This window comes from Zootoca vivipara, chromosome 6 (assembly GCF_965207765.1).
Source record: "Zootoca vivipara chromosome 6, rZooViv2.hap1.1, whole genome shotgun sequence".
Lineage (NCBI taxonomy): Eukaryota > Metazoa > Chordata > Lepidosauria > Squamata > Lacertidae > Zootoca > Zootoca vivipara.
In genome coordinates, this window is record NC_142589.1 from 55,307,725 (window position 1) to 55,331,564 (window position 23,840).

General features: G+C 43.3%; 1 protein-coding gene across 2 annotated transcripts; it reads left to right on the top strand.

Annotated features, from left to right (window-relative positions):
• Positions 1 to 322: 322 nt before the first annotated feature.
• Positions 323 to 22,530, top strand: SPOCD1 (SPOC domain containing 1). 2 transcript variants are annotated; one of them, XM_035120620.3, is made up of 13 exons: positions 323 to 457; positions 1,856 to 1,960; positions 4,057 to 4,159; positions 7,799 to 7,934; positions 8,330 to 8,489; positions 8,874 to 8,990; positions 9,423 to 9,548; positions 10,214 to 10,331; positions 10,647 to 10,788; positions 13,467 to 13,620; positions 16,086 to 16,175; positions 18,194 to 18,380; positions 20,339 to 22,530. In XM_035120620.3, exons 1-13 carry the CDS (start codon positions 446 to 448, stop codon positions 21,133 to 21,135), a joined length of 2,247 nt encoding a protein of 748 aa, XP_034976511.3. In that variant the 5' UTR covers positions 323 to 445; the 3' UTR covers positions 21,136 to 22,530. The 2 variants fall into 2 exon arrangements, with proteins under 2 accessions (XP_034976511.3, XP_034976515.3); XM_035120624.3 differs by lacking the exon at positions 323 to 457 and adding an exon at positions 3,889 to 3,958.
• The last annotated feature ends 1,310 nt before the right edge of the window (positions 22,531 to 23,840 follow it).

The following is a 23,840-nucleotide window of genomic DNA, read 5'->3' on the forward strand; positions in this document are numbered from 1 at the left end:
AAAACCTGAATATTTGTATTTTTTAAAAAATGGGATTTGTTATTTTATCCTATCAAAATTTCAGGACTATTTTTTATAACATAAAAATATCAGCTACAAAAACTGACCCTAAAATGAGACCTCTACAAAATTCTATGATAAAAGCCCCAGCCAATCCCGCCAGAGTAAGAAATGTGAATTCCTCCTGACATACTTGGCAAGCTTCAGAGAACACTTGTACTCTTTAAAAATTATCTGGATTTTGAACACTGATGGTTGGAAAGGTGTTCTTTGCTGATCTTGATGGCAAACAGTGAGTGTGGGGGATGGGTGATCTGTTAGATATTTCTCTTAATCAGCCAACTAAAAAACAGATTGCTTTTAAAAGTTGGTTTATAATTGATGTGTTCTCTTTCTGTCCAAGGAGGAAGAAAGCCTGCGACCACATCAATCTCACGGTGTAAAAATGGTCTTTTACGTATGTCATCTTCTTACTGTCCTCATTGCTTTATGGTTATGGTTTGGTGAGGATTAAGTAATACATCTAATTTTAATGCAGTATTTGAACTCTAGGCTTTACAATCTTATCTCTCAAGTTGCAGTATGATTATGCAACATAGCTCCTTTACATTTAATAATAAAGAGGTAGGATATTACCACTACAGCACTGGGATGGAAATAAGCTGTCTCTGATTAATTATCCCCTTGAATAACCATTAAATACCTACCATAGATACCTTGTTCCAGGTTAAAACTGGCCAGCTTTAGGGTGCTAATTGTAATTTAAGGTTGCAGTCTTCTCAGAAGTCCCATTAAATTGGGAGTAAGTAGGGCTAGGACTGCAGCTTCAATTATTAGCCCTTTGGGCATGTTAACATCAGAAGGGCTGTAGCTCAGCATGCAGAAGGTAAGGTCCAATGTTTGTTTAATTCCATTTCATAAAATGTATACACCACGTGATTATAAAAAAGGTCAAAGTGGTTTCATCTGTGGCATCTCCAGGTAGGGCTGAGAATGTCCCCATGAGGGCCTATGCTAACCATTGTAGGCAGCACTAAGCCAGATTGACATTTCTTCCAGTGTTCTCTGGAAATACAGCGAATAAAAGATTGTGAGGTTATCAGGCTTGACGTGAAGAGTCATATTCCCCTGAATCATACCAATGCCTAAAGCTGGGCCTGTTCTCTGAAAGTTAATAAGTAGTTCTGTCTCAGTGTTCTGAACTACATAGCCATTTGGTTATGTACACAACTCTACGAATTTGTAAACTGATGATTAACTTTGAGCTTGTGATGGCCACTTAAAATCTGATAATGGGGCAGTTTGCACAGCACCACTTCTGATTTTTTTCTACATAACACTAAAACTTCCCTCAACCTTTTTACTATAATAACAAGGTGACTTAAATAAGGAGCTGTCCATAATTTTAAAAAATAAAATTGTGTGACCATGTAAATATTAATGTGAGGTAGCAAGTAGAGTCACTTTAAGTTGAGTGTACAGTCTGTTCACTTTAGATTTTGCATCTGCATTACAGATACAAAAAGGGGCAAAAACACTATAAGGGCCTTTCTCTTGTCCTGCTGCTTTATTAATGTCCAAAGAGAAATCAGAGAAGAGGCATTTGTAATGGAAATGAGCGCTTTGATCACTTTTATTATACCTACATTACAAACTCAAATGTGTCAATGCCTTTTTAGCCTCATGTATGAATTCCTGTTCCTGGAACCAATAAAGCAGCAAGCTTAGCTGCCAAATATAGATCCATTTTAGGATCATTGTGAAATTTATGGCAGTTCCCACTCCTCCCCCATACTCCTAGTCTTAAAACCATTTTCTGTTTGATTCTATTTGTTCTATAATTTACTTCCTTTAGGAATATTCTGGGTCAACAGTCAAACTCCTCGGAACTCAGACTCGCAGTGATGAAATGTTCACTTTGGGGAAGCTCATAGAACTGGAGGATTCGTCAGATGACGAGGTGCACATTACTAGATCCCATTCAGTAGATATTTCCCTCTTGCATTGCAGCATGATGAAATAACTGAGTAGAATGATTAGCAGCTGACAGCAATAAATGTTAAGATAGTTGAGGAAGCTCCTTTTTAATGAAGATGATTAGATAGGAGTTTGCAGTAAGTTTCAGGCCTCTTTCTGCTTCGTAGTGATGTCAAGAGCTTATTAATTTGTTGGAAGCCGAACTTGTCTCTGGTGCCAATCATGCTGCAGAGGCTGTGTGAAAGGAGAATGTGACTGATACCTCTCAGCACTGAGCTGGCTAAAGGGAGTATTTGTTCATCCATCCCTTTGTTCATTGTTGCGTTTTTTAAATCTTGCCTCTGGTGTCAAGTGGATTGCCTTGTTGACAAATCCAGCAAAGCAAATGTCATGCAACAAAAATACCCCCTTTTAAAGCTTCCTTTCTTGCTATCCTTGCTGCTGAAATATTATTATTATTCCTTGAAATCTGCATGCAGCCCTTCAGCCATAGATCTCAGGGACGTTCACAACACAAAAACAATATAAAATCCACAAAATATGTAATATAAATAAGAACAAAAACAAACCAAGTATCTTCCCAACACATTTAAAACGGTATCTGATGTTAATCAACCAAAGGCTTGATTGAAGAGGAACGTTTTTGTCTGGCGTCTAAAGGTGTATATCTCCCTGGGGAGTACATTCCACAAAATGGAGAGCCACAGCAGAAAAGACCTGTTCTCATGTTGCTACCCTCTGGATATCATGAAGGAGGCACAGGAAGAAGGGCCTCAGATGATGATCTCAGGGTTTGGGTAGGTTCATCTGGAGTTCTTGGGATATTGCGGTTCTGAGCCATTTAAGGTTTTATAGGTCCAAACCAGCACTTTGAATTGGACTCAGAAGCTGATTGTCAGCCAGTGCTGAAACCATCTTGCCCCAGTGAGCAACCTGGTTGCCAGATTCTGCACCAGCTGAGGTTTCTGAATCGTCTTCAGAAGCAGCCCTATGTATCACACACATTGCAGTAATCCAGGCTAGAGGTTATCAGAGCATAGGCAACAAAACGTAGGCTAAGTCAGCCATCCCCAAACTTTGGCCCTCCAGATGTTTTGGACTACAATTCCCATCATCCCTGACTGCTGATCCTGTTAGCTAGGGATCATGGGAGTTGTAGGCCAAAACATCTGGAGGGCCGCAGTTTGGGGATGCCTGAGCTAAGTGGATGGGAAGGATCACAAGGGGAGAAACACATCCCTGCACTTCTCCCCCTTAGAAACTTAGAAACCATTCAGAGTGGAAAGCTATAGACCAGCAATATTACTGACAGATTGACTTAGGAATGCCAAGAAAGGCACCAAGTTGTCAATTCCTGTCATAGACAGAAGGTATCCTGTTGGTGAGATAGGGAAAGAGAATATGAAGTATTGTACCATTTCTATTTTGTCAGTTTGATTACTTATTTGTGCAGCACTCACACTGCTTTATCTGAAAAGAGAAATTTAATATAACGAGCAGATCAAGAATCCATTTATTTATTTTCAATTAATTTTTAATTAAGAGAATTTCAGTTGTACAGAAGAAAGTGAAAAAAAGAAAAATGAAAAAAATGCAAAGAAAAATAAAAAAGAATAAAAGTTTTACACATGCACACACTGTAGATATATAGAGCAGGGTATAGCAGACTAAATATAATCACTTACACTTCCATGCATTATTTTATAGATATGTAAGTACTGTTATTGTCATAACATATATATGATTGTTGATAGCCTACTATATCCTGTATAAATTATTTCCAAATGTCAATATTATTTCTCCAAATGAAGTCTGTGTCAATAAGCAATCCGTTCATATGTTGTGAGCACTGTTAAGTCTTCAATCCATCGATTAAAGGGGATTATTATTATTATATCTTTATTCTTCCAGTGCATCAATACCAGTCTTGGCCATGGTTAGGGCGCGTAGAAGGAATCCATTTATGGCTATTCAGCAAAAGGTCTCTTGTTTTATCAATTTTTCCCGATTAAAGGTCCAAAGAAACCAGTAACTTAGTTCCATTTTTTCTTCCAACCATCCTCACTGCAATTCCCACAGCACAAGGAAAGCCAAGGCAACTGTGCTCTTCTGCTACCAAATAGTAAGAATGAAGGGAAGCTGTATTCAGAAACTGTCGTTCAGCACAGGCCTTTGAATTTAGGTAAGTTGCTGCTTATTTACTGAACATGTATTGGGGCTTTTAGCCATCAGTCCCCAGGGATGGGCAAAAGGTAAAATCGACAGGTAGACACCTGGGCTCCGTAAATTCCAACTAAAAATAATTCTGTATCGTGGCTGGGCTTTTGCTAGTTTCTGTGTCTTCAGTTTCTGTGTTCCTCTTTTGTAAAATATGAATACTGATTTGCTAACAATGTATTTAAGAGTTCTTGTTCATATACCTGATTTGCCATGACACAGATACAGATCTATATTCCTATATGCAGGCTATTCTAGTGTATGGCTTTTGAGACACAATAGATAATTGACTCTATACTGTACACTCAGCCACAATTTTACACCTGACTGGTTGGTGGATGTTGGAGTTCTAGCAAAAATACAGAATAGAGCTCACAAGACTGAAGTCTTCCCTCTTACCACTGTTACAATGAATGAATGAGGAAGACACAAATCTATGATGAAGAAAAGCTGTGTAGCCAGGATGCCTTATGTTCGCCCTCCACTGTCAGAGGCAGTCTGCCTCTGAATGCTAGTGATTGGGAATCACATGAGGTGAATGCAGTTGCACTCAGGCCTTTGGACTTCCCATAGGACCTTTGGTTTGATCCATTGGGGCTCATAGGTAAAAAAAGGTAAAGGTAAAGGATGCCTGGATGGTTAACTCCAGTCAAAGGCGACTATGGGGTGCAGCGCTCATCTCGCTTTCAGGCCAAAGGAGCTGGTGTTTGTCCACAGACAGCTTTCCGGGTCATGTGGCCAGCATGACTAAACAGCTTCTGGTGCAATGGAACACCATGACGGAAACCAGAGCGCATGGAAATGGCGTTTACCTTCCCACCGCAGCGGTACCTATTTATCTCCTTGCACTGGTGTGCTTTCAAACTGCTAGGTTGGCAGGAGGGGGCTCATAGTACCATCACTGTGCACAGTGCTTTATGTGGTATAAATCTGTGTACACAACATGCATTTTTTTTTTTAAAAAAAAACACCCCCAAAGAATCCTGGGTCCTGCAGTTGTAGCAGAAAGCTGCAGTTCCCAGCACCCTTAAACTACAGTTCTCAGGATTATTTTTTTTTTTGGGGGGGGGAGAAGTCATGTCCTTTAAATGTGCATTAAATAGATGCTTTATATGCAGCCCTAGAGGATAGGGGCCTGCAATCATAACTTCTAGAAGGGTCCCTGTCCTTGCTCAGTTAGAGCTCACTAGCTACAGATTTGTGTGTTCTATTTCTACATAGCTCAAACATTTCAGTAACCAGTTCAATATTGAAGTGGTATTTGATAAGTCCCAGGATATTTTCAGACCGATGAAGGGCTTCTTAAGTCCATGAGGTGTTACAAAACCACCTGTTGGTGTCCTAGAGTCAGAAGATTTTCTCAGGGCAGAATGTTCTTTTTTAAAAAGCAGCAACTGAAAAATGCTTATAGTACACCTTGTCTGAAGCAGTTATGGGTTGTGTGCTTAAATTGTTTCAGCTCTGATGCTTTTCCAAGTGTAGAGAAAGCTGTTGGCAGTGTGGCTTCCCTGGGGAAGGAACTGTGAAGAGGGCAAGTTCTTTATTTCTTTAACGTTTTATCACAACACTGGCAGTAACCAAAGCAAGCCCATCATGGGTACCAAACCGTTGAGAGTCCTGCTATACCCAGAAGAACAACTGCCAAGAAACATTGTGGCTCACACTTTTTTTTTCATTCTGTGGATATTTTAAAATTTACTCTAGGAGTGAGGCTAGTGCTTTGGAGGGGAAACAAACCCAAATTTTGATTTTAAAATGCTGCAGTTCAGCATCTGGAGTACATTAGGCAAATTAGTGTTGATAAAAACACTGAATTTGCATTTTTGCTGTGGTAGCAAAATGTTCCTTTTTATCCCTTGGTGGTTCCAAGTACTGTGGAATGAAAGCAACAGCATTTCACAAGATCTTCACAGCTCTAGACTCCAGGCCCTGCTCATGCTAGCTACTTCCCCCTCCTTTTTATAGGCCACATCAAGGAATGTTCAGATGTTAAAAATGGGGAATTGCTCACAGGGGCGTACCCAGGATCAAAATTAGGGGGGGGCAAGGGGCGGGGGCAAGGGGCGGGAGGGGAGGGGCCACAGTGGGAATATGGGCGGGGCTACGTGGCCTGCGTCCTCCCAGCTCTTCTGAGGAGGCAGCCCCAGGCTCTATGTTCCTGGCGCGAAGCTCCAGAGGCGCGCGGGGAACGCAAGCCTGGGGCTGCCTCCTCCGCACCTCCCAGGTCTTCCGAGGAGGCGGCCCCAAGCTCCCGTTCCCGGCGCGAAGCTCCAGAGGTGCGCGGGGAACGCGAGCCTGTGGCTGCCTCCTCCACTTACACTCCCCGCTCCCGCTTAGCGCTCCTCCGCTTACGCTCCCCTCGCGCCTCTGGAGCTTTGCGCTGGGAGCCGGAGCCTGGGGCTGCCACGCTGCGCCCCTTAGCCTTTTGCTTCTGGGGGGGGGCAATTGCCCCCTCCTGCCCCCCTGCCCACGGCACTGGTCGCCCCTCTGGGCAGCTCGCCCCATCCCCCGGGTGCGCTGTTTCCCTCCGTCTCTTACGTTTACACCCCACCGCTTTTGCAGCTCGATAGTGGGAGGGGGAGAGGAGAAAGTGCGATGGGTTATGGAAAGGGGAAAGGGGGGAGGGCTGGTCTGTTTCTTTCTGGCTGGGGCCGCGCACCCCACTTTTTGCATTGAGATTTCTTTCTTTTTAGCTTGGGGGGGGGCGGGCAGCTGCCCTAACTTGCCCCGTGGTGGGTACGCCCTTGATTGCTCACCCTTTAAAAAACTCTAAAACAGTAACAGAAAAGCACAGACATGGTGGGGAGGGAAAATTTCCTCTTGTCAACAGCAGGTGTAGCTGACCATGCAATCATCTTGTAGCGTCTCAGTGGTAACAGAGATGTTAGCTTGAGGGTGAATTGCATTTAACCAGCAGTACGAAGGTGTTGTATAAAACAAACACAGCCTGGGGCAGCAGTGGGGGAAAATAATATGTTCGCCTTGAAACAAAATTGTGGGGCCATTACTCCCAAAAAATAATTGTTTATACAAGTTCTAATTATCTAGTACTATGATATATTCTGCTTTTGGCTGCTGATTACTAGAGAGTAGTCTTCAGCTGGGAGAAGAAAATGAGTGTTGGCTGTTTTGAGTGCCTGTGTGTTTCTCACTTCTGTAACTGAGAATGTAGCCATTGATTTTTCAGAAAAGCTTAACCCCTTGAACAGGTGGGGAACATTCTAGGCAATGTTCTGAAGGCCACATGCCAGTGGTAGGTGGAGCCGGAGGCAAAACTGGGCAGAGCAACAAACAGAAATTTTACCTTTGTACTGTAGACTACTTTCTCCACACACACACACCCCTCCATCAAGAAAAACAAGGAGCACATAGTTCAAGCACACCAGGCAAAAATGCTCTTGCTTTAAAGTAAGGCCAGTGATGGGTGTAGTTTGGAGAGTTCCAAGGGTCATACAGAGAGGTCTGAAAGGCTACATTTGGCCCCCAGTCCTGAGGTTCCATACCCCTGCCTTAAAAGCAGGCAGTACTGGATCATCATATAATTTCTGTTCTGTAAGTTCCTTGGGGAGAATGTTGGAAGATCTGAAAGTTCTTTTGTTTTAAGATGATAGTAGGACAAAGAAGAATAAGAGACGTCAGGGACCTAACAAGGCACCAGCTCCAGTTCACAGTTCTCAGCTGACTCAGGAACAAAGTCGCCGTAAGGTTATGGATGCCTTGAGGGAAGCTCTTTTGAAAAGGTAAAAATTCCTGGACGTCTCAGTCTACACAGAAGATGAATTTACTGTGTGTTTGAGTCTTGATTGTAAGGTGGTAAAGGTAATTTGAAACATTTGTAGCATTATTATTATTTTTATCCCACCATTCCTTCAAACAGTACAAGACATGATAAATAGCTTCTCCCATGATATCCCCACAATGGCCCAAGTCAATACCTCTAGCAGTTTATACCACACTGGCAGTTATAACACACTGGCATTACCACACATTTATCTGTTGCATTGAGAAGTTGTGGACTCTGGGCTTGGCCCACTGACCAGTTTTTGTGTGTAAGAGCAGACATGTTTGCAGCTCAGCCCTTGTATGGATGCCCTGTCTAGGTAAATCAGCACATTCCTTGCCTTCTGTGTTTCAGGTTGGATGATTTGCCTGACCTGTGTGTACAGAAAAACACAGTCTTGAAGATAGCAAAGAAAGTGGAGCAGGAGATTTTCAAACGATTTTGCTGTGTTGAACAAAACTACAAGAACAAGTACCGCAGTCTGCTCTTTAATTTAAAATCTGCAGAAAACCAGGTCAGAAAAACAAAATGAAAAACCACACAAAACTCTTTATTTGCTTCCTGACTTTTTATTGGGCAGTGTGATTATCCTTATTAAGCAAAGATTGTATATCGCGGTGAAAGATAGATTTTTTTTGCTATGTTTTGTTAACTTGTACCCTTTGTTACACTTGCCATCCAGTAATATTTATTCCCTCTCTAGGCTTGAAAGATGTGTCTCGCCATCACTGTTATTTTTTTAATTGGCTGTGCTAGTAAGATATCCTTGACTATGCAAAATGGCTCACTCAGCTTTTTTTTTTTTTAAACATCCTGCAAAAGGTTGCTGCTCTGGATTGATTGTTATTCTAATAAAGAGATCCTTTTTAATGAGGACCGCTTGTTTCACTTATTTCAGTACCTCTGCCGCAAATTAATACTCGGGGAGATTACCCCCAAGAGACTAGTTCAGATGAGCTCCCTTGAGATGGCACCCCCGGAACTAGCAGAGTGGAGAGCCAAAGAGAACAAACGTGTAAGTAATCATTTTATGCCCAGGAAAAGGCAATGTGGAGCAAATCGGTTTCCAGCTTGGACCCCAAAGTTGATTCTGATCAGCAGCATGTTCTGTGCTTATCTTAAGGCAATTTACTTACTAGAGAAAAAATATGTCCTAATAGAAGCCCAGCGGTGGGACATGTTTGGCTTTATTTTTCCATGTGTATCCTAGCCTTAGGGCTCTTTCACACACAAATGGTGGCAAACCTGTGCCACTGAATGTATGCTTCAGGTCATAGCCAACCCTGGTTCCATAACAAGTGTATGTGTATGATACCATGTTGGTAAACACGTGTTTATTGCATTTGTGCATTATATATCAAGTGTAAACCCAAAAGCATAATATGTGAAGTGCCCCCTCAAAAAATACAAATTTAGAGCCATGCCTGCATCACTCTGCTATTTGCAGGTGCTGGAAATAATAGAGAAAGAGGAACAAGAAGCACCAAGGTGTTGCTCTGCAAAATTCAACCACAAAGGAATTGTAGAGATAGAGAGAGAAGCAGAAGAGGACTTGATGTTCCAAGAAATATTTGTGAGTAGATGGTGATATTCAGACAAGCACAAGTAACTGAGCATACACTGTGCAAATCATTTCGTGCTCAAGGAAAAATATATACAGTAGGTGCCTGAGATCAACCAAATTGCATGAAGCAGGCATCTGAGCTGCATGTGATGAATTTCTGACACAGGTTTCTGTGCAGTTTGTTGGGTAGTAGAGAACTACTTAACTGCACCACTGCCTTGAGTCCAAGCAGGTGCAGCAAAAACAGCCCAAATGTGACCCCCTAGACTTTTGCCCTGCTTGTCGTTAAAATTTCCTGTAATCGCTATAAAAGAAGAGCGATGGGTTGCACTTGCCTGTACTGTGGAACCTGCGTAGGACCCTGGGGGTGCAGGACTGAAAGGTAATGGCACACCTCACACTACAGTCCCTTTGACTTTTCGTTAGTGACTTTGATTATGCTTTCAGTAGTGCTTTGGTCAGAGCCTGTTCTGGATAGGATCAGAGAGCCACATAATTCGCCAGATGCTGTAAAGGAGTCAACATTTGCTCTTACAAGTGCTGCAGACTTTTAATTGGCTCCCCCCCCCCCCCAGATTAATTGACTGTTGAGTTGTTTAACTAATGAGACTAATTGTAGTTAGTGAAACCAAAAGTTAAGGGCACAGTAACTTGCCACCTTGCATTATTTTTAGGGATCACAGTCACCCAAGGAGGTGAACCATAGTTCTGAGGTTCCTGGAGTATCTGTGAGAGACCCAGATGATGTTCAGTGGAATCATTCTGAGGATCCTAACTATCTTAGTTGTTTTGGTAAGTTATTTTTGCCAAGGTACAAACTTACCAAACTTGTTAAGATTCTGCAGCAAAAAGAGGGATTGCTTTTTCGGACCACTGAATTAAAGCTTCCAGCCATTCTTTATGAGACTGACCTTCTGAGTTTGTGAGTTTTTATTTTATTATTTCTTCAAATACAAAACTCCAAAGTCAATCTTCAGATCCAAGTGGCAGTAGAAAAATCTGGGGCCTGCCAATTAAATTTGACTACGGAGAGAAAGGATTCTCAAAAATTGTTTCAGAGTCTTTTAATGTGGGGGGAAAATAGCACTATTCCTTCTGGCTTTCTAGGACAAATTACTGCTGGCGGTGTGCAGGGATTTAAGCCACCTACGTACAAGCACACTTTAAAAGAGAAAGCAGATGCCACCAAACATTGGCACCCAAGCACCATGTACTCAGAGGAAGGAGAAAGGCCTCTGCATGCGGACAGGTCTGTATAATTCATACTTCTCAACCCCCAGAACTTTAATATTAAAGACAGAAGACCTATAAATAACACAACACTTTTAAAAATGTGATACATTAAACCTTAAAAGAAAAAAGAAATACAGTGGTGCCTCGCTAGACGAAATTAATTCGTTCCACGGGTCAATTCGTGTAACGAATTTTTCGTCTAGCGAGTCCCAGTTTCCCATAGGAATGCATTGAAACTTAATCAATGCGTTCCTCTGGGGGACTGGCGGCAGCATGCGACGGGGCTTCGGAGAAGGTCTCCGAAGCCCCGTCCAATGCCGGCTGTGTGCGAGGCGGCGGGGGGAAAAGCTCTCTTCTCCCAACCACCGCCTTGCCTGCCTCCCCCGACATGGAGTGCAGCTTCAGAGACCTCCGAAGTTGCGCTCCATGCCGGCTTTACGCTGCGAGAGGCGGCGGCGGGGGAAGAGCTTCTCCTGCTGCCTCCTCCCCCGACATGGAGCGCAGTTTCGGAGGTCTCCGAAACTGCGCTCCATGCCGGCTGTGTGCGGCGAAAAGCGGCGGCGGGGGAAGAGTTTCTCCCGCTGCTGCCTCCCGCCTGCCTCCCCCGACATGGAGCGCAGTTTCGGAGGTCTCCGAAACTGCACCCCATGCCGGCTTTTCGCGGCGAAAAGCGACGGCGGGGGAAGACCTTCCCCCGCCGCCGCCTCTTGCTCCGCACCCCCGGCACGGAACGCAACTTCGGAGACTTCCGAAGTTGCGCTCCGTGTCTGGGGTGCAGGGCGAGAGGCGGCGGCGGGGGAAGACCGAAGTTGCGCTCCGTGTCTGGGGTGCAGGGCGAGAGGGGTGGCGGGAGAAGACCTTCCCCCGCCGCCGCCTCTCGCCCCGCACCCCCGGCACGGAGCGTAACTTCGGAGACCTCTGAAGTTGCATTCCATGTCGGGGGAGGCAGGTGAGAGGCGGCGGCGGGGGACGGAGCCGAATCGCAGCGGGCGCTGCTTGCCCCCCGCCTGTCTTCCCCGAGCCAAGGGGAAGACAGGCAGGGGCAGCCGCCGCACCGCCGCGTTTTGGCTCCGTCCCTCCTGGCAAAGGAAGATTAGCTGTCAGCTTCCCGCGCTGACAGCTGATCTTCCTTTGTCGCTTTCTATGGCCGCACTTCGCAAGACGAAGCGGTGGTCATAGAAAATTTTGTCGTCTTACGAATGCCTCGCGCAACGCAAAACTCTTTCGTCTAGTGAGTTTTTCGTTGTGTGAGGCATTCGTAAAGCGAGGCACCACTGTAAGTCAGTCTGAGATGCGTGAAGCTTTATTCATATCAACAGTGTTACTTTTAAGATGTGGCAGTAACTCAGGCATGCATTGCCATTTCCCCTTGGTAAGAGGAAAAATTCCATTGGATAGCCTTTTAGGTCCAAGAGAGAAATGAGATAATAAAGCACAGCACATCTAGATTTATAGGGGAAATGTGATTCTTACTCTTCTACAACCCATCCAGCAGATAGAAGAAGAAAAATTCTGAGACTTAGTCTGGTGTTTTTGGAACCTTTGTAGTTGTTGGCTGTCGTATTTGGTATCAGTACTGTACGTCCTCTGTTATTGGCTGAGTTGTTGAGGAATAGTTCTGAACGTTCTGACTTATCAAAAGTTTAAAAAACAATGATCCACAGAAACTGATGGCTTCCATTGCAACAACTTCCAGAGGGTACTTATGTTAGTCTCCTGCAACAACAACAACAACAAAAGAACTTTAAAGACTAATAAATTTATTATGGTGTTAGTTTTCATGGATTAGAGTCCACATCATCAGATGCATTGCAATACCCCTCAGTTTGTATGGGTGTAAGGGGAGTGGAGTGGGGGAGTATAAAAACTGGAGTTTATTCGTAAGGAATTACAAAAAGTACAGCCTGTGCCAATTTAATTAGAGCTTAACTGTATGCAAAGTAAACACTATGAAACATTACAACAATTGGTGATAACAGAATCGGCTTAGCATTGTTGAGTAAAATAACACCTGTAGTTGGACAGAAACAATTGTCTCTATTCAGGCCCAAATGAACTAGAATCAAATTTCTTGATAAATTGTAACTCAGCTGTTTAATGTTGGGATTTCCCTTTGAAGTTCCTTTGTTCAGAGATAGCTACCTTAAGGTCCACAATGGAGTGTCCTGATAGCTTGAAATATTCTTCCCCAGCCTTGCCAATCCCACTTTGAATAGCCAATAGCTGCACTCTTTGGGATAGCTAGCAGCAATAGGGGGAGGAGTAGCAGGCTCCATTTACCACATTCCTTGGTGTCTGTTTGGATTGGACCCAATAAAACAAGCAGTTGAAAAGAATGACATTTAAAAACAGTTATTAAAACAAGCTAAAACAATAAAACCAGAAGTTCAGTTCAGGGGAATGCTTGCGTAAACAGGTGTGTCTTCAAGAGCTGGCAGAATGCCAACATTAGGAGACATTTCCTAAGAGCTATTTGATGGTGGAACAGTGCATCCGGAAGTGGCGAGTTCTTCTTTTCTGAAGGTATTTAAGCACAGTGGATAGCCATATGTTAGGGATGTTGTAGTTGCAAGATCCTGTATTGCAGATCCTACATTGAGCCCCGGGGGTTGGACTAGATAGTCTTCGAGGTTTCTTCCAGTTCTATGATTCTGAACAACAGAACTGCATTTGCATAATTTTCATCTCTTTTAGCCCTATCTCACCTCACATTCCAAAGAAACATCGACGAGTGGAGAAGCAGTCCACGAACTCTTCCATCTGGGAAGGAGTCATTCACATGTTCAGTGTGAAGCAATTTGTGGCAAAAGCATATCCTGTTTCTGGATCCAGCTGTAATCTGTCACAGGTACCGGTATGAGCAGTGGTGGCTGGTAACACTGACTTGGTAGTGCTGTGTCATAGTCCCGTTGCCAAGCAACAGCGTGCAGAGCTCAGTGGAGTGCGAGGCCAAACAAACAAAAGATAAGAGTCTTTGAGATGCACCTGGCAGAGTCAGCATACAAAGTCAAGTCCGTTCCAAGGGTCGGGCAAACAGCAATCCACATACAGTCATACCTCGACATCCAAACGCTTCGACTTCCGAAGGTTTCGACTTCCGAAGTCAACAACCCCGGAAGTCTTTTCGCTGCGTGCGCGGTCTGCACCTGCGCAGAGCGGCGCCAGCGCGAAATCGCGCTTTGCGCAAGCGCCGACAACGTGCTTCGGCAGCCGAAAACCTCGACTTACGAAGATGGCCGCGGAACGGATCGTCTTTGTAAGTCGAGGTACCACTGTAGTCAGACAAGGGTCCAGGCAGAGAGCAGGAAGCAGCAAGGTAGGGCCAGGAACCACAGGTATTGTTTCCAGCCTCTGATGGCTGCTGAGAGCTCTGTTTAAGAAGGCTGGAGCCAGCTGGTTCTCATCAGTGCCTTCTCTGTGTCCTTGAAGGCTGATCAGCTGCAGGTGGAGTCACTCTGCCTTCTCCTTCTTCAGACTGCTGTTCAACAGGTGAAGCTGACTCTTGGCCTATGACAGGTTGCAATTTTTAACCTTGCTTCATCACATTAGGACTCATACAACACTTATTTAAGAAAGTGTGCCATTACAGACTTGCAGACTGCCACCGTCTTCTTGGTGGAAAACATCCACTATTCTTTGCACATCTGTGGACAGGGGAAGAGCTGCTAAGCAAGAGGGCTCAAGTATCATTTTCAGACAATATTGACTGCATACCTCTTATTTAGAAATTAAGGCAGACCTCACAGCATAAGTTTGTGAATTCGTGTATTGATTACAGCTACATATCCATTGCCAATGAACTAAAGGATCATGCAAAAACTTTTAAAATGTGAGGAACACTTGCTTCCAGTTGCATGCAGTTATCCTCACCCCAAATCAATTTTAACTTTTCATTATCCAAAATACATTTTTCTCTAAATTAAAAGAACCCTTACCAACACCTGCTGCAACTTTTAATGAGTGAGGCTCTTTGGGGAAGGGAACATGTTAATTCTCTGGTTACTAAAGTCCAAGGGTTTTTTTGAGCAGGAACTGGGTTCCCTTACCTTTTTAAAATTAAATTGGGGGGGGGGCTGAAACAGATATACACCCAATGTCTGAGCCAAAAATCCACCTATTTTAACCATTTAACCACTGCCTGTGTGTGTGTGTGTGTGTGGCACTGTGACTGGATCCCACATTAAACAGACAGACAGACAGACAGACAGACAGACAGACAGACAGACAGACAGACAGACAGACAAGCTTTGTGTTGCGTTCCCCCATATTTTTTCCAGAAAAAGGTACAGTACTGCTAAAACCTATGAGGAGATCTGGTCTTCAGGGAAACAGCTCAGTTTGCTCAGAACAGTTGTATGATTTGATAAGGCTGGAACAGACTAGGTCCTCTCTAGTCAATGTAGATTGCCTTCATAACAGGAAGGAGGGGGAACTGTTCAGCCAGGGCTCAAAAACAGGCAGTTCTTGAGGAACATGGGAGGGACCTCTTTACTATCCAGTACTTTTGAATTAAGTGTGGCTAAGTGATACAGAGAGCAGATTGGACAGAGAAAAGGAGATGGACAGAAATATCTCCAAAGCTTCTCTTGAGTTCAAATGGAAGTATAAAATGTGCGTGGGACAGGAAAGAATGGGTGGCTTTGGAACTGGGGAGGGGGGTCCTTTAAAAATGTGTTTGACATTCTCCTTGGAAGGTTTGTGCCCCAGTAGTCCAAGTGTAAGAGCCTCTACTGGGTATGAGCAGGGCTAGATTAGGTACAGAGCAATACCTCCACATTCCCTCCACCCATTTAAGAACTGTCAGCAAGTTTGCCACTATTATCAGACCATCCCTTTTATGTTGCTTCTTGGGTGGGATGTGCTGACCAAGTCCTAATAACTCTGGAGGAGGGATAAGCAAGTGCTAAATAAGCCTTACAGTCTCTGTTAAAGCAGCAGGGTAAAAAGAGAGGACAAAATAAGGTATCTTTCTACTCTTCCCTGGTTAAGTTGAAACTGATGTTCCAGGGATTCTGATACTGCAACAGTAGTCATAAAACTGGTGTAGTGACTAAGACAGTAAATTATGAGATGGAAAATCCATGCTTCAAAACTTATTCCTGCCCTGAAAGTTTTAGGAAGCCTCCCCATCCCATTTTCAGTAAAGGGAGAACTGCTGCCCTTAAAACAGCCCTAGAAGGATTGCTAAGATAATGTTCATTCTAGATCTGTTTCCACTAGATCAGTGTATTGTTGGAAAACCAAATTCAATCACAGACATGTGGATTTCACTTATGATAGTGATCTTCCTTTATGCTCTTTTGATTTGTCCAGGCCTTACCACATCTTCTACAGGGAAGGGGCTGTATTCTCCCGGAGGATGTCTGGGCCTATCTAGACAGCATATGGCCAGCAAACAGCAAGGTATCTCTCTGAAAGGTTCTTATTTTAATCAGGCTCTGTTGCTTATTTGGTACCACAGTTGACTTTGAAGGTTCCCACAGCCCCACCAGGAACATCCAATGCAGATTTGTGTCTCCTCAGGATCCTCCTTTGTAAAGAGTGGGATTTGGAGCCAAATTACATGTTACATAGCATCAGCTACATAGCAGATTTTTTTGCTTCTGTATTTACCATAGGTAATTCTGCAGGTGCATGTGTGTATCATCTGTATAGGGAAGGTACCACAGATAAAGCTCTGAACAAAAGTTCTCTCATCCAGACTTTGCTTTTCTGCTGGTTGATATTTCCACTGAGTTCTTGGGTCCAGGGATATATCAGTCAAGGATTGTAGTTTTGCTCTGAACTGTTTTAGGACTGTAGCTTAATGACATTGTTTTAAGGTGTTAGGGCTGGGAGGTATCTGGTTTTCAACATTGCGATATATCACTACCTAAGTGTTGTGATATAACAATATATCACGGTGTCTGAAATAAGGATGGAACTACTGTATGTAGTTGAAAAGCGGAAAAACATTGCAATATACTGATGTCTGATTTCAGACACCATGTCTGAAATAAGGATGGAGCTATGTAGAGGCATTGGATGGTTTTATGGTTTTCGCCACATTGTGATTTTTAATTGCACACGTGCGTGCGCGTGCGCACACACGCGCACACACAAATTGTGATTCACAATATATTGTCAGGTCAAAAATTATAAAACCAATATCATGATATTGTCTTAAAACTGGTTTTGGATGATATATCATCATATTGCCTAGCCCTTGTGTGTGTAAGTGTGTGTGTAAGTAAGTAAGTAACACCCAGTATACTACACACATACAGCATAAATCAAAGAACTGTATGAGCCCTTGTAGCTAGATTGGAAGGTGAATAACATTGCTCTTAGCAATCTAGGGCCTCCTGATAGTTACACCTGTAATTTGTTAGCTAAAGAATAAATTTAGTAATTACTTCTTGCCTTTCCCTTACATGCAAATCTGTTTCATCACACAGATGGTGGTGGGGCATTTATAAGGAATGAAAACCATAGAAGAAGTATAAGGATTTTATCTTACTATGTTGGTAGCACCTAGTAAAAAAAAATTATGTCAGCACCATCCAGAACTCTCTTCTGTTACGCTTTCCTGTTTTCAGAAGTGTTGCAGTTGCAGATAGTAAAGGACCAGACTGTGGGCTGGAGTAGGTAGGGCTAACAAGCACGTTCTGAGGAGGCGGGATCTTTCTTGAACTCCTGTCATCTTCCTGCCTTGATTAGGGAAAGTTCTTTCTCGGAGCCTCTTAATGGCTAGAAGTGAGCAATGTATACAAAAAACAAAACAGAAACAAAAGTACAAGTAGAAAGAAAGAGATGCAGAATGCAAAAACTAGAAGCTTAATGTGGGAATAGAAGGGCTGGAAACTAAATGCATTCTTCCCTCTCCATGAGAGAGGCTACAACTGGAGTGGACACCACTTGGGAACTCCCAGAACTTACCGACTCCTAGAACTTACCAACAACTATAAAGTGGTAGGGAGCCAGACAAGACACTCAGCCTCAGGCCCTGCCTTCTTGGCTTTGAGTCAAACTGCAGCTAGAAACAGTCCAGCATGATCTAACCTTACAGGAGGGGATGTGATTTCTAGGACCCGGACTTGATGAGCCATTCCCTGCTGTCACCCTTATTCTTGATTGAAGAAATTTTCATCCTGACCTGACCTGATCCGTAGGCTGGCTTGAGGCCACAGTGGTGCACCAGCGGCAATAAGTCAGATGGCAGAAGGGAGGTGTTAGGCTTTCTTCCAAAGGAGGTGTGAAAAGCTCTTCACCCACCGAGCCCCTCCTGATCTGGCAGCTGTGTTGTGTGGGGCCCTCCCTGAGCTGAATGCCCTCATTCTTATAAGAAGAGCAGGTGCTCAATAGGCAAAATGTTCCTTTTCATAGGAGCTCTGTACTCCCTGATAATAGCTTCCTTTCTTTTTCTTCCCTTGTTTGTGCAGGAGATGGGAGTGATAAGATTCCACCCCAGCTTACCCGAAGGCTTTGACCCTTATAACACACTGTATTCCTACTTGAACAATAAACAGAGATATGGCATCCTGGACAGCAACCAGATGGAGATCTTCATGGTGCCTTTAGCAGCTTACCAGCCTGTGCCTTCTAAACTGCACGCATTTGGTGGTCCAGGTAGGAACTGGGAACAAATCTTTCTCCTTTTCTTGAAGTTCATGGAAGTGGAGTTGAACAATTATCATAGATACCTTTCTGGAGAACACATTTTGTGCCACATTAAGTCAAGACTCAGTTTTTCATTTCCCCTGTAAACTAATACAGTCCTACCTGGGTTTAAGTATGCTTCGGTTTGAGTACTTTCAGTTTAAGTACTCCGTGGACCGTCTGGAACGGATTAATCCACTTTCCATTACTTTCAATGGGAAAGTTCGCTTCAGGTTAAGTACGCTTCAGGTTAAGTACAGACTTTCGGAACCAATTGTGTACTTAAACTGAGGTACCACTGTATGGCTATTCTACTACAGTTTCTTTTCTGCATGAATTTTGTTTGTATAAGCAGTTTTCTTAGATTGGGGGTGGGAAAGACTGAGAAGGGAAGGAAATGATAGAGGTTTATAAGATTATTTGTACCGTGGCACAGAGAGGGTAAACAAAAGAGAAATTTTACTTCTCAGCATACAGAAGCTTGTTGAAATCTATTGACACTGATGGGCAGAAGGTGTAAAGGCAACCAAGAGGACTTTTTTTTAAAAAAATATTCTTATTAAAGATTTTCTGGGGTTACAAAAGTACATACATCTTCTCTGTTTTCAGATCATAAAGTTCTTTATACAGATCAGGTATATTCAGTGTGAGACTTTGATGTATACAGTATATAGTTGGGGGAGAAGAGAGTTGGGGAGAAATCAGGGCAGGGAGAGAGAAGGGGCTAGTAAACTTTCATTCTTTCATTTTCTTTCCATTTATTATTTTTATTGACAAAAAGAGGACATTTTCACCACAAATAAGGTACTGGATGGTGTGAAGAATGACATTTCCTTTGGAGTAACTCAGTGAAAAATACGCAGGCCATGTGCTAATGGCAAGAGTGCCAATGCTCTGTATATTTGCTACCAAAACAAATTTTGGAACTAGGAAACAGATGGCTAGCATATATTATTACAAAATACCTGCCAGAGAATACAGGTCATGGAAGGAAAATAAGCAGTACACTGAAGGATTCTGGGGCTTCTGAGTCCTCCCTAGATGTTGGCCCTGACTCCAATATGTGCAGCTAGTTTGCGTAGCAAAATGGATCATTACTGATTTTATGGAGCTGCCTGTACTCATTGGAACCCCAGTATGCATATTGGAGCTTCTGGAGTGATGGAGCTTCTCAGAGTTTGAAAATGAATCTTGAATGTTTGGCGTATGAGGCAGATATGTTTATGCCCCCCTTAGCAGAATCCTTCAATTACTGGTCATCTTAAAAAGTCCACTTTTCTGAATCCCTCCTGCCATTGGCCTTTTTCATCATATTATCTGATATGACCTTTGCATGCCTATTCCGAGACAGCACAGAATTTGATCATCTGGCTGGAGCAGGATATTAAAATGTATTTGTTGACATTTGGAAGTGGTGGTATCCTTTTATTTCTCATTGCAAAGCACTAGGGAATCATGTGTCCATTTATCAAGAATGCTATTTCCTAGGACTGCTGTGAGAGGATGAAGACAGGCAGGCAGGGCAGTGGGAAGCACCAAATGGATTGAAGTGATTCCATCATGTAAATGAAGTATCATAATAAGGATTATTCTACTACATCACTTCGGTCTGTGTCTGGTGTTAAACCCTTAGAAACACACTATAAATTTTACATTTTCTAAAGCAGTACACCTCTGCTTTTTTCTAAACAGAGATTAGATGATTGCTAGTGGGTTTAAGGACTTGGATTTTTTTAATTATTGAATGATTTGCCCCTCCCCCCAGTTTGCATTTAAAATGTCAGGGTGCATGCTGCAGTCAAATTATTGTAGTTTTCTAGGAGCTAAGGCACCTGTTTTAAAAACAGCTGAGATTCTCATGCCTTTGTCACTAGAGTTACAAGAAACATGTCATTTCATTTATTTGCTTTCTTTCTTTCTTTCCATAGGGCTTGAGCCATGCCACCCTTCTTTGTTGCTGGGACTAATTCTGCCCAAGAGAACATGTACGGGCAGTTTGGAAACAATGTCTAATCCTTTACCAAAAGCCATGAGGAAGAATATCACTTTAAAGGACAACATTGAAGCTGATTGTTTTTCTCTTCCACAAGTGGACACTTGCCAGACATGGCCACCACCACAATTGTCCATAGATAGCCTTCTCTGTGGAAATGAGGGGCCCCTGCTAGTCCTTCCAAGACAAGAGCCTTTAGCAGCTGATGCTGTCTTTGTTCACCCTGAAGGGCTTGGTGGAGAGACATTTCATAGAGATCCTTCCTCTTTGCGGCATGAAGAGGCAGGAAATGAAGCCAACCACTTTCCTGTAGGTGATGCTCTCCAGTCACTAAGTAGTTCTCCTTGGGCAGTGGAACAGTGGAGCAACTTGAGTCTGGGAATCTTGGGAGCACAGCCACATCAGGACAGGGATCATGTGCAGCTCTGTGGTGATTCTGATGAATCACATATCTGGAAGACTATTGAGCTGCTTTTGTCTTCTAACCCTGTGTGCCCAGACCAACATGAAGCAGAGGGAGCAAACCTATTAGATTCCCCATTCTTACAGAGCATCCTTTGTGCTGATGCTGTGCCACCTTGCGAAGTGTCACAGGTTCTATCTTCGCCCCAGATTCCTTGCATTGCATATGTTGCTGGAGAACCCAACTCATTGTTGCAGGAAACTTTATCCCTCATCCAGCATGTTGAGTCCCAACTCCAGACCCAGGAGCCTAATACACAGATGCCCTAAGAGCCTTGTGGCCCTCAAGGACTAAACTGTAGTTGTTTAAAAACAAAATCCAAAGGAAGGGAAAGGTGGCCTTAAAGATTGTGGTGAGGCATGGCAGCCATCTTCTAATGCAATTAAGAACTTATCTCAGGGAAAAAGCGGGGGGTGGGGAGGAAACCTAATATTGGATTTGTGCTTTTACTTTTCCAACATTTTTTTAATATATATTTGCTTTTGCTGTTGTTCATGACTCTCATAATCCTTGTCCTCTGGCAAGATTTGATCAATGTTCAGAATGTGCTGGTGGTTAAAAAGACATTATGACCACTGGTGATGATTTTGCAAGCCACTAAGAGGTGAATATTGATGACCAATTTTATTAAGCATTCACGTAACAATTTTGGTAAGCCTGTCAGCTGTATTGTCCTGCCAAGGAGAATCTTGCCATGCTTCTGTACCTGGCCAGAAAACTGGAGAACCAGTGGGAGAGATAGTGTGATCTTCACCTCTTGTTAGGAAGATGATACCACATGGACTGGTTTGCCAAGTAATGTTTGCATACCACTTGTTACAGGGCCACCTCTATTTTCCTGGAAAGCTTTCTTGCTACCAAATTGGATGCAACAGTCGCAGGTCAATGTATTGAGACTTGGATCTCTGCCAACCATATTGTAAACAGGTGGGGAATTCTAATGGTAACAACAACAGCATTCAGGTAGGGGGAAATCACATTGGGGAACAGACTGTGTAAGCTGCAACTGGTGGAAGGTTTATCACCCTCTGTTTACCCTTCAAATTGAGCAGATCTGGGTTTTTAAATTAATGCACTTGCCACTGTGGTTCGTCTTGATTGTTTCTGTAAATGGTGTGAGCCTTGTCAGGCAAAATCTCGAACAATGTCTGTGGCAAAGCTGATTGGTACACCACAAGCACATTTTCAGTATAGCCTGAAAACAAGCATTCTCCATTATGACCATGCAAATTCATGCTTAATACCGTCCTGAACAAAAGGGTTTTATGGTGAGACATACAAGTGAATAAAGGTCCACTATTTCTGGTTTTTTTTTGTAATTAGATGTGTTTATGTGGGGTAAGAGAGAGTGACCCTAGTGGTAAAAAAAGTGATGTTGTAAGATGAAAGTTGGGTTGGTACTGGTGTTATCTGCATACAGAATGCTAGCATGACAGGTTTTTCTGTTTTTCTGTTAATCTGTTCATCACAATAAAAGTTTTGTTAATTGTTATAAGAGGAATTGTCTAGATGTATTGTGTATGGAGAGGTTCAAGGTGGACCCGAAGCTTCATTGAGGTTGTGAAAAGTTACTAAACTTAGTTTTTCAACAACCTGTATCCTGCAGAATTGATTGATAGCATTATGCTAGTAAAATGCAATCGAACCACAAGATTGGGAAGGAATATCTGGTCTAGAGTCTTTTTTCTAGCAGCAGGCCTCTCCATCCCCTCCAAAATCAGCTTGTAGCATGCAAAAGTAGAAAGCAAATGTTTCTTCATTAACTACAGAAAGGCACCTGAAAACCAATAGTCCCAAATCCTTCAGCTCAAATGCATTTATTTCAGAATAATAATAATAATAATAATAATAATAATAATAATAATAATAATCCTTCCGGTAGCACCTTAGAGACCAACTAAGTTTGTTATTGGTATGAGCTTTTGTGTGCATGCACCCTTCTTCTTTCAGAATAGTTGTTGCATTGTAGTCCAGCGATACCTGGAAGGCCATGGATTTCCCCCCTCTCGTTCCAAATTCCAATTGTGGACCCGCAGCCATCATTATGCCTTTAGTTTTCTATCGCAGCACTAAGATGCCTCTCAATATTTAGTACTTAAGAATTCCTGGAAAATGGCTTTGCAAATAAATTGTTCATAGGCCTACAGATCTGGGATTAAATACAACTCAGCAAATAAAATATTATATTGGGATATAAAGAAAGAAAAAGAATAGTTGTTGCATGCTTGTGGTGTAAGGCATTCCAGCTAACAACCTAGCTGCTGCATTCTGCACTAGCTGCAGCTTCCAAACCAAGTTCAGGGACAGCCCCATACAGAGTGTATTGCACTAGCTTGACGTTAACAGGTTCTCCCTGTGAAGGGATGGCTATAGCTGGCAAACAAGCCATAGCTGGAAAATGATGCTCCTTGATGTGGAAGCCAGCTCATCCTCCAGCAACAACAGCAAATCAAGGAGAACTTACAGACTATGGTTTTGTCCACAGTTTTTTGTCCCACTTCTAGAAAGCATGGGTCTGAGCTTTCTGTTTGCCCTTCCGCTTTCCCTGGAAAACCACGCTTCAGAGCACAGGTGGGGGACCTTTTGGGTCTAACAGCCCAGATCTTTGGCAGGTGGGTGGGGCAACTCACCTGTAAATATTCTTACTCAGCACTTCCCAAGCACCCAAAAGCCAGCTGGTTGTTGGGTGCTTGGAAGCTGCAGCTCAAGGGGCTTTGCCTGGGCTGCTTGGTGCTTTCCAAGTCCCAAGCACAGGGCGGAGAAACCAGCTTTCTGCAGGGATCAGCTGCATGTTTGAGTTCCACATGGGACATTGGGTGCGAGGCTGGTGAGTGTAGGCCATATTGGGACCTGTCCTGGTCCAAATTTCACCCGTTGGCCAGCGGTTCCGTTCTCCTGTTGCAGACAGAGTTCATCCTCATCCTTTTCAGGTAACCTATCCAAGCCACGTGGGACCCAGGTGGTACTGTGGTTA

Coding starts and splice junctions, on each gene's coding strand:
- SPOCD1 (XM_035120620.3), top strand. Junction 13,621..16,085: donor CCAGCTGTAATCTGTCACAG/GTACCGGTATGA, acceptor TGATTTGTCCAG/GCCTTACCACATCTTCTACA. Junction 16,176..18,193: donor TATGGCCAGCAAACAGCAAG/GTATCTCTCTGA, acceptor TTGTTTGTGCAG/GAGATGGGAGTGATAAGATT.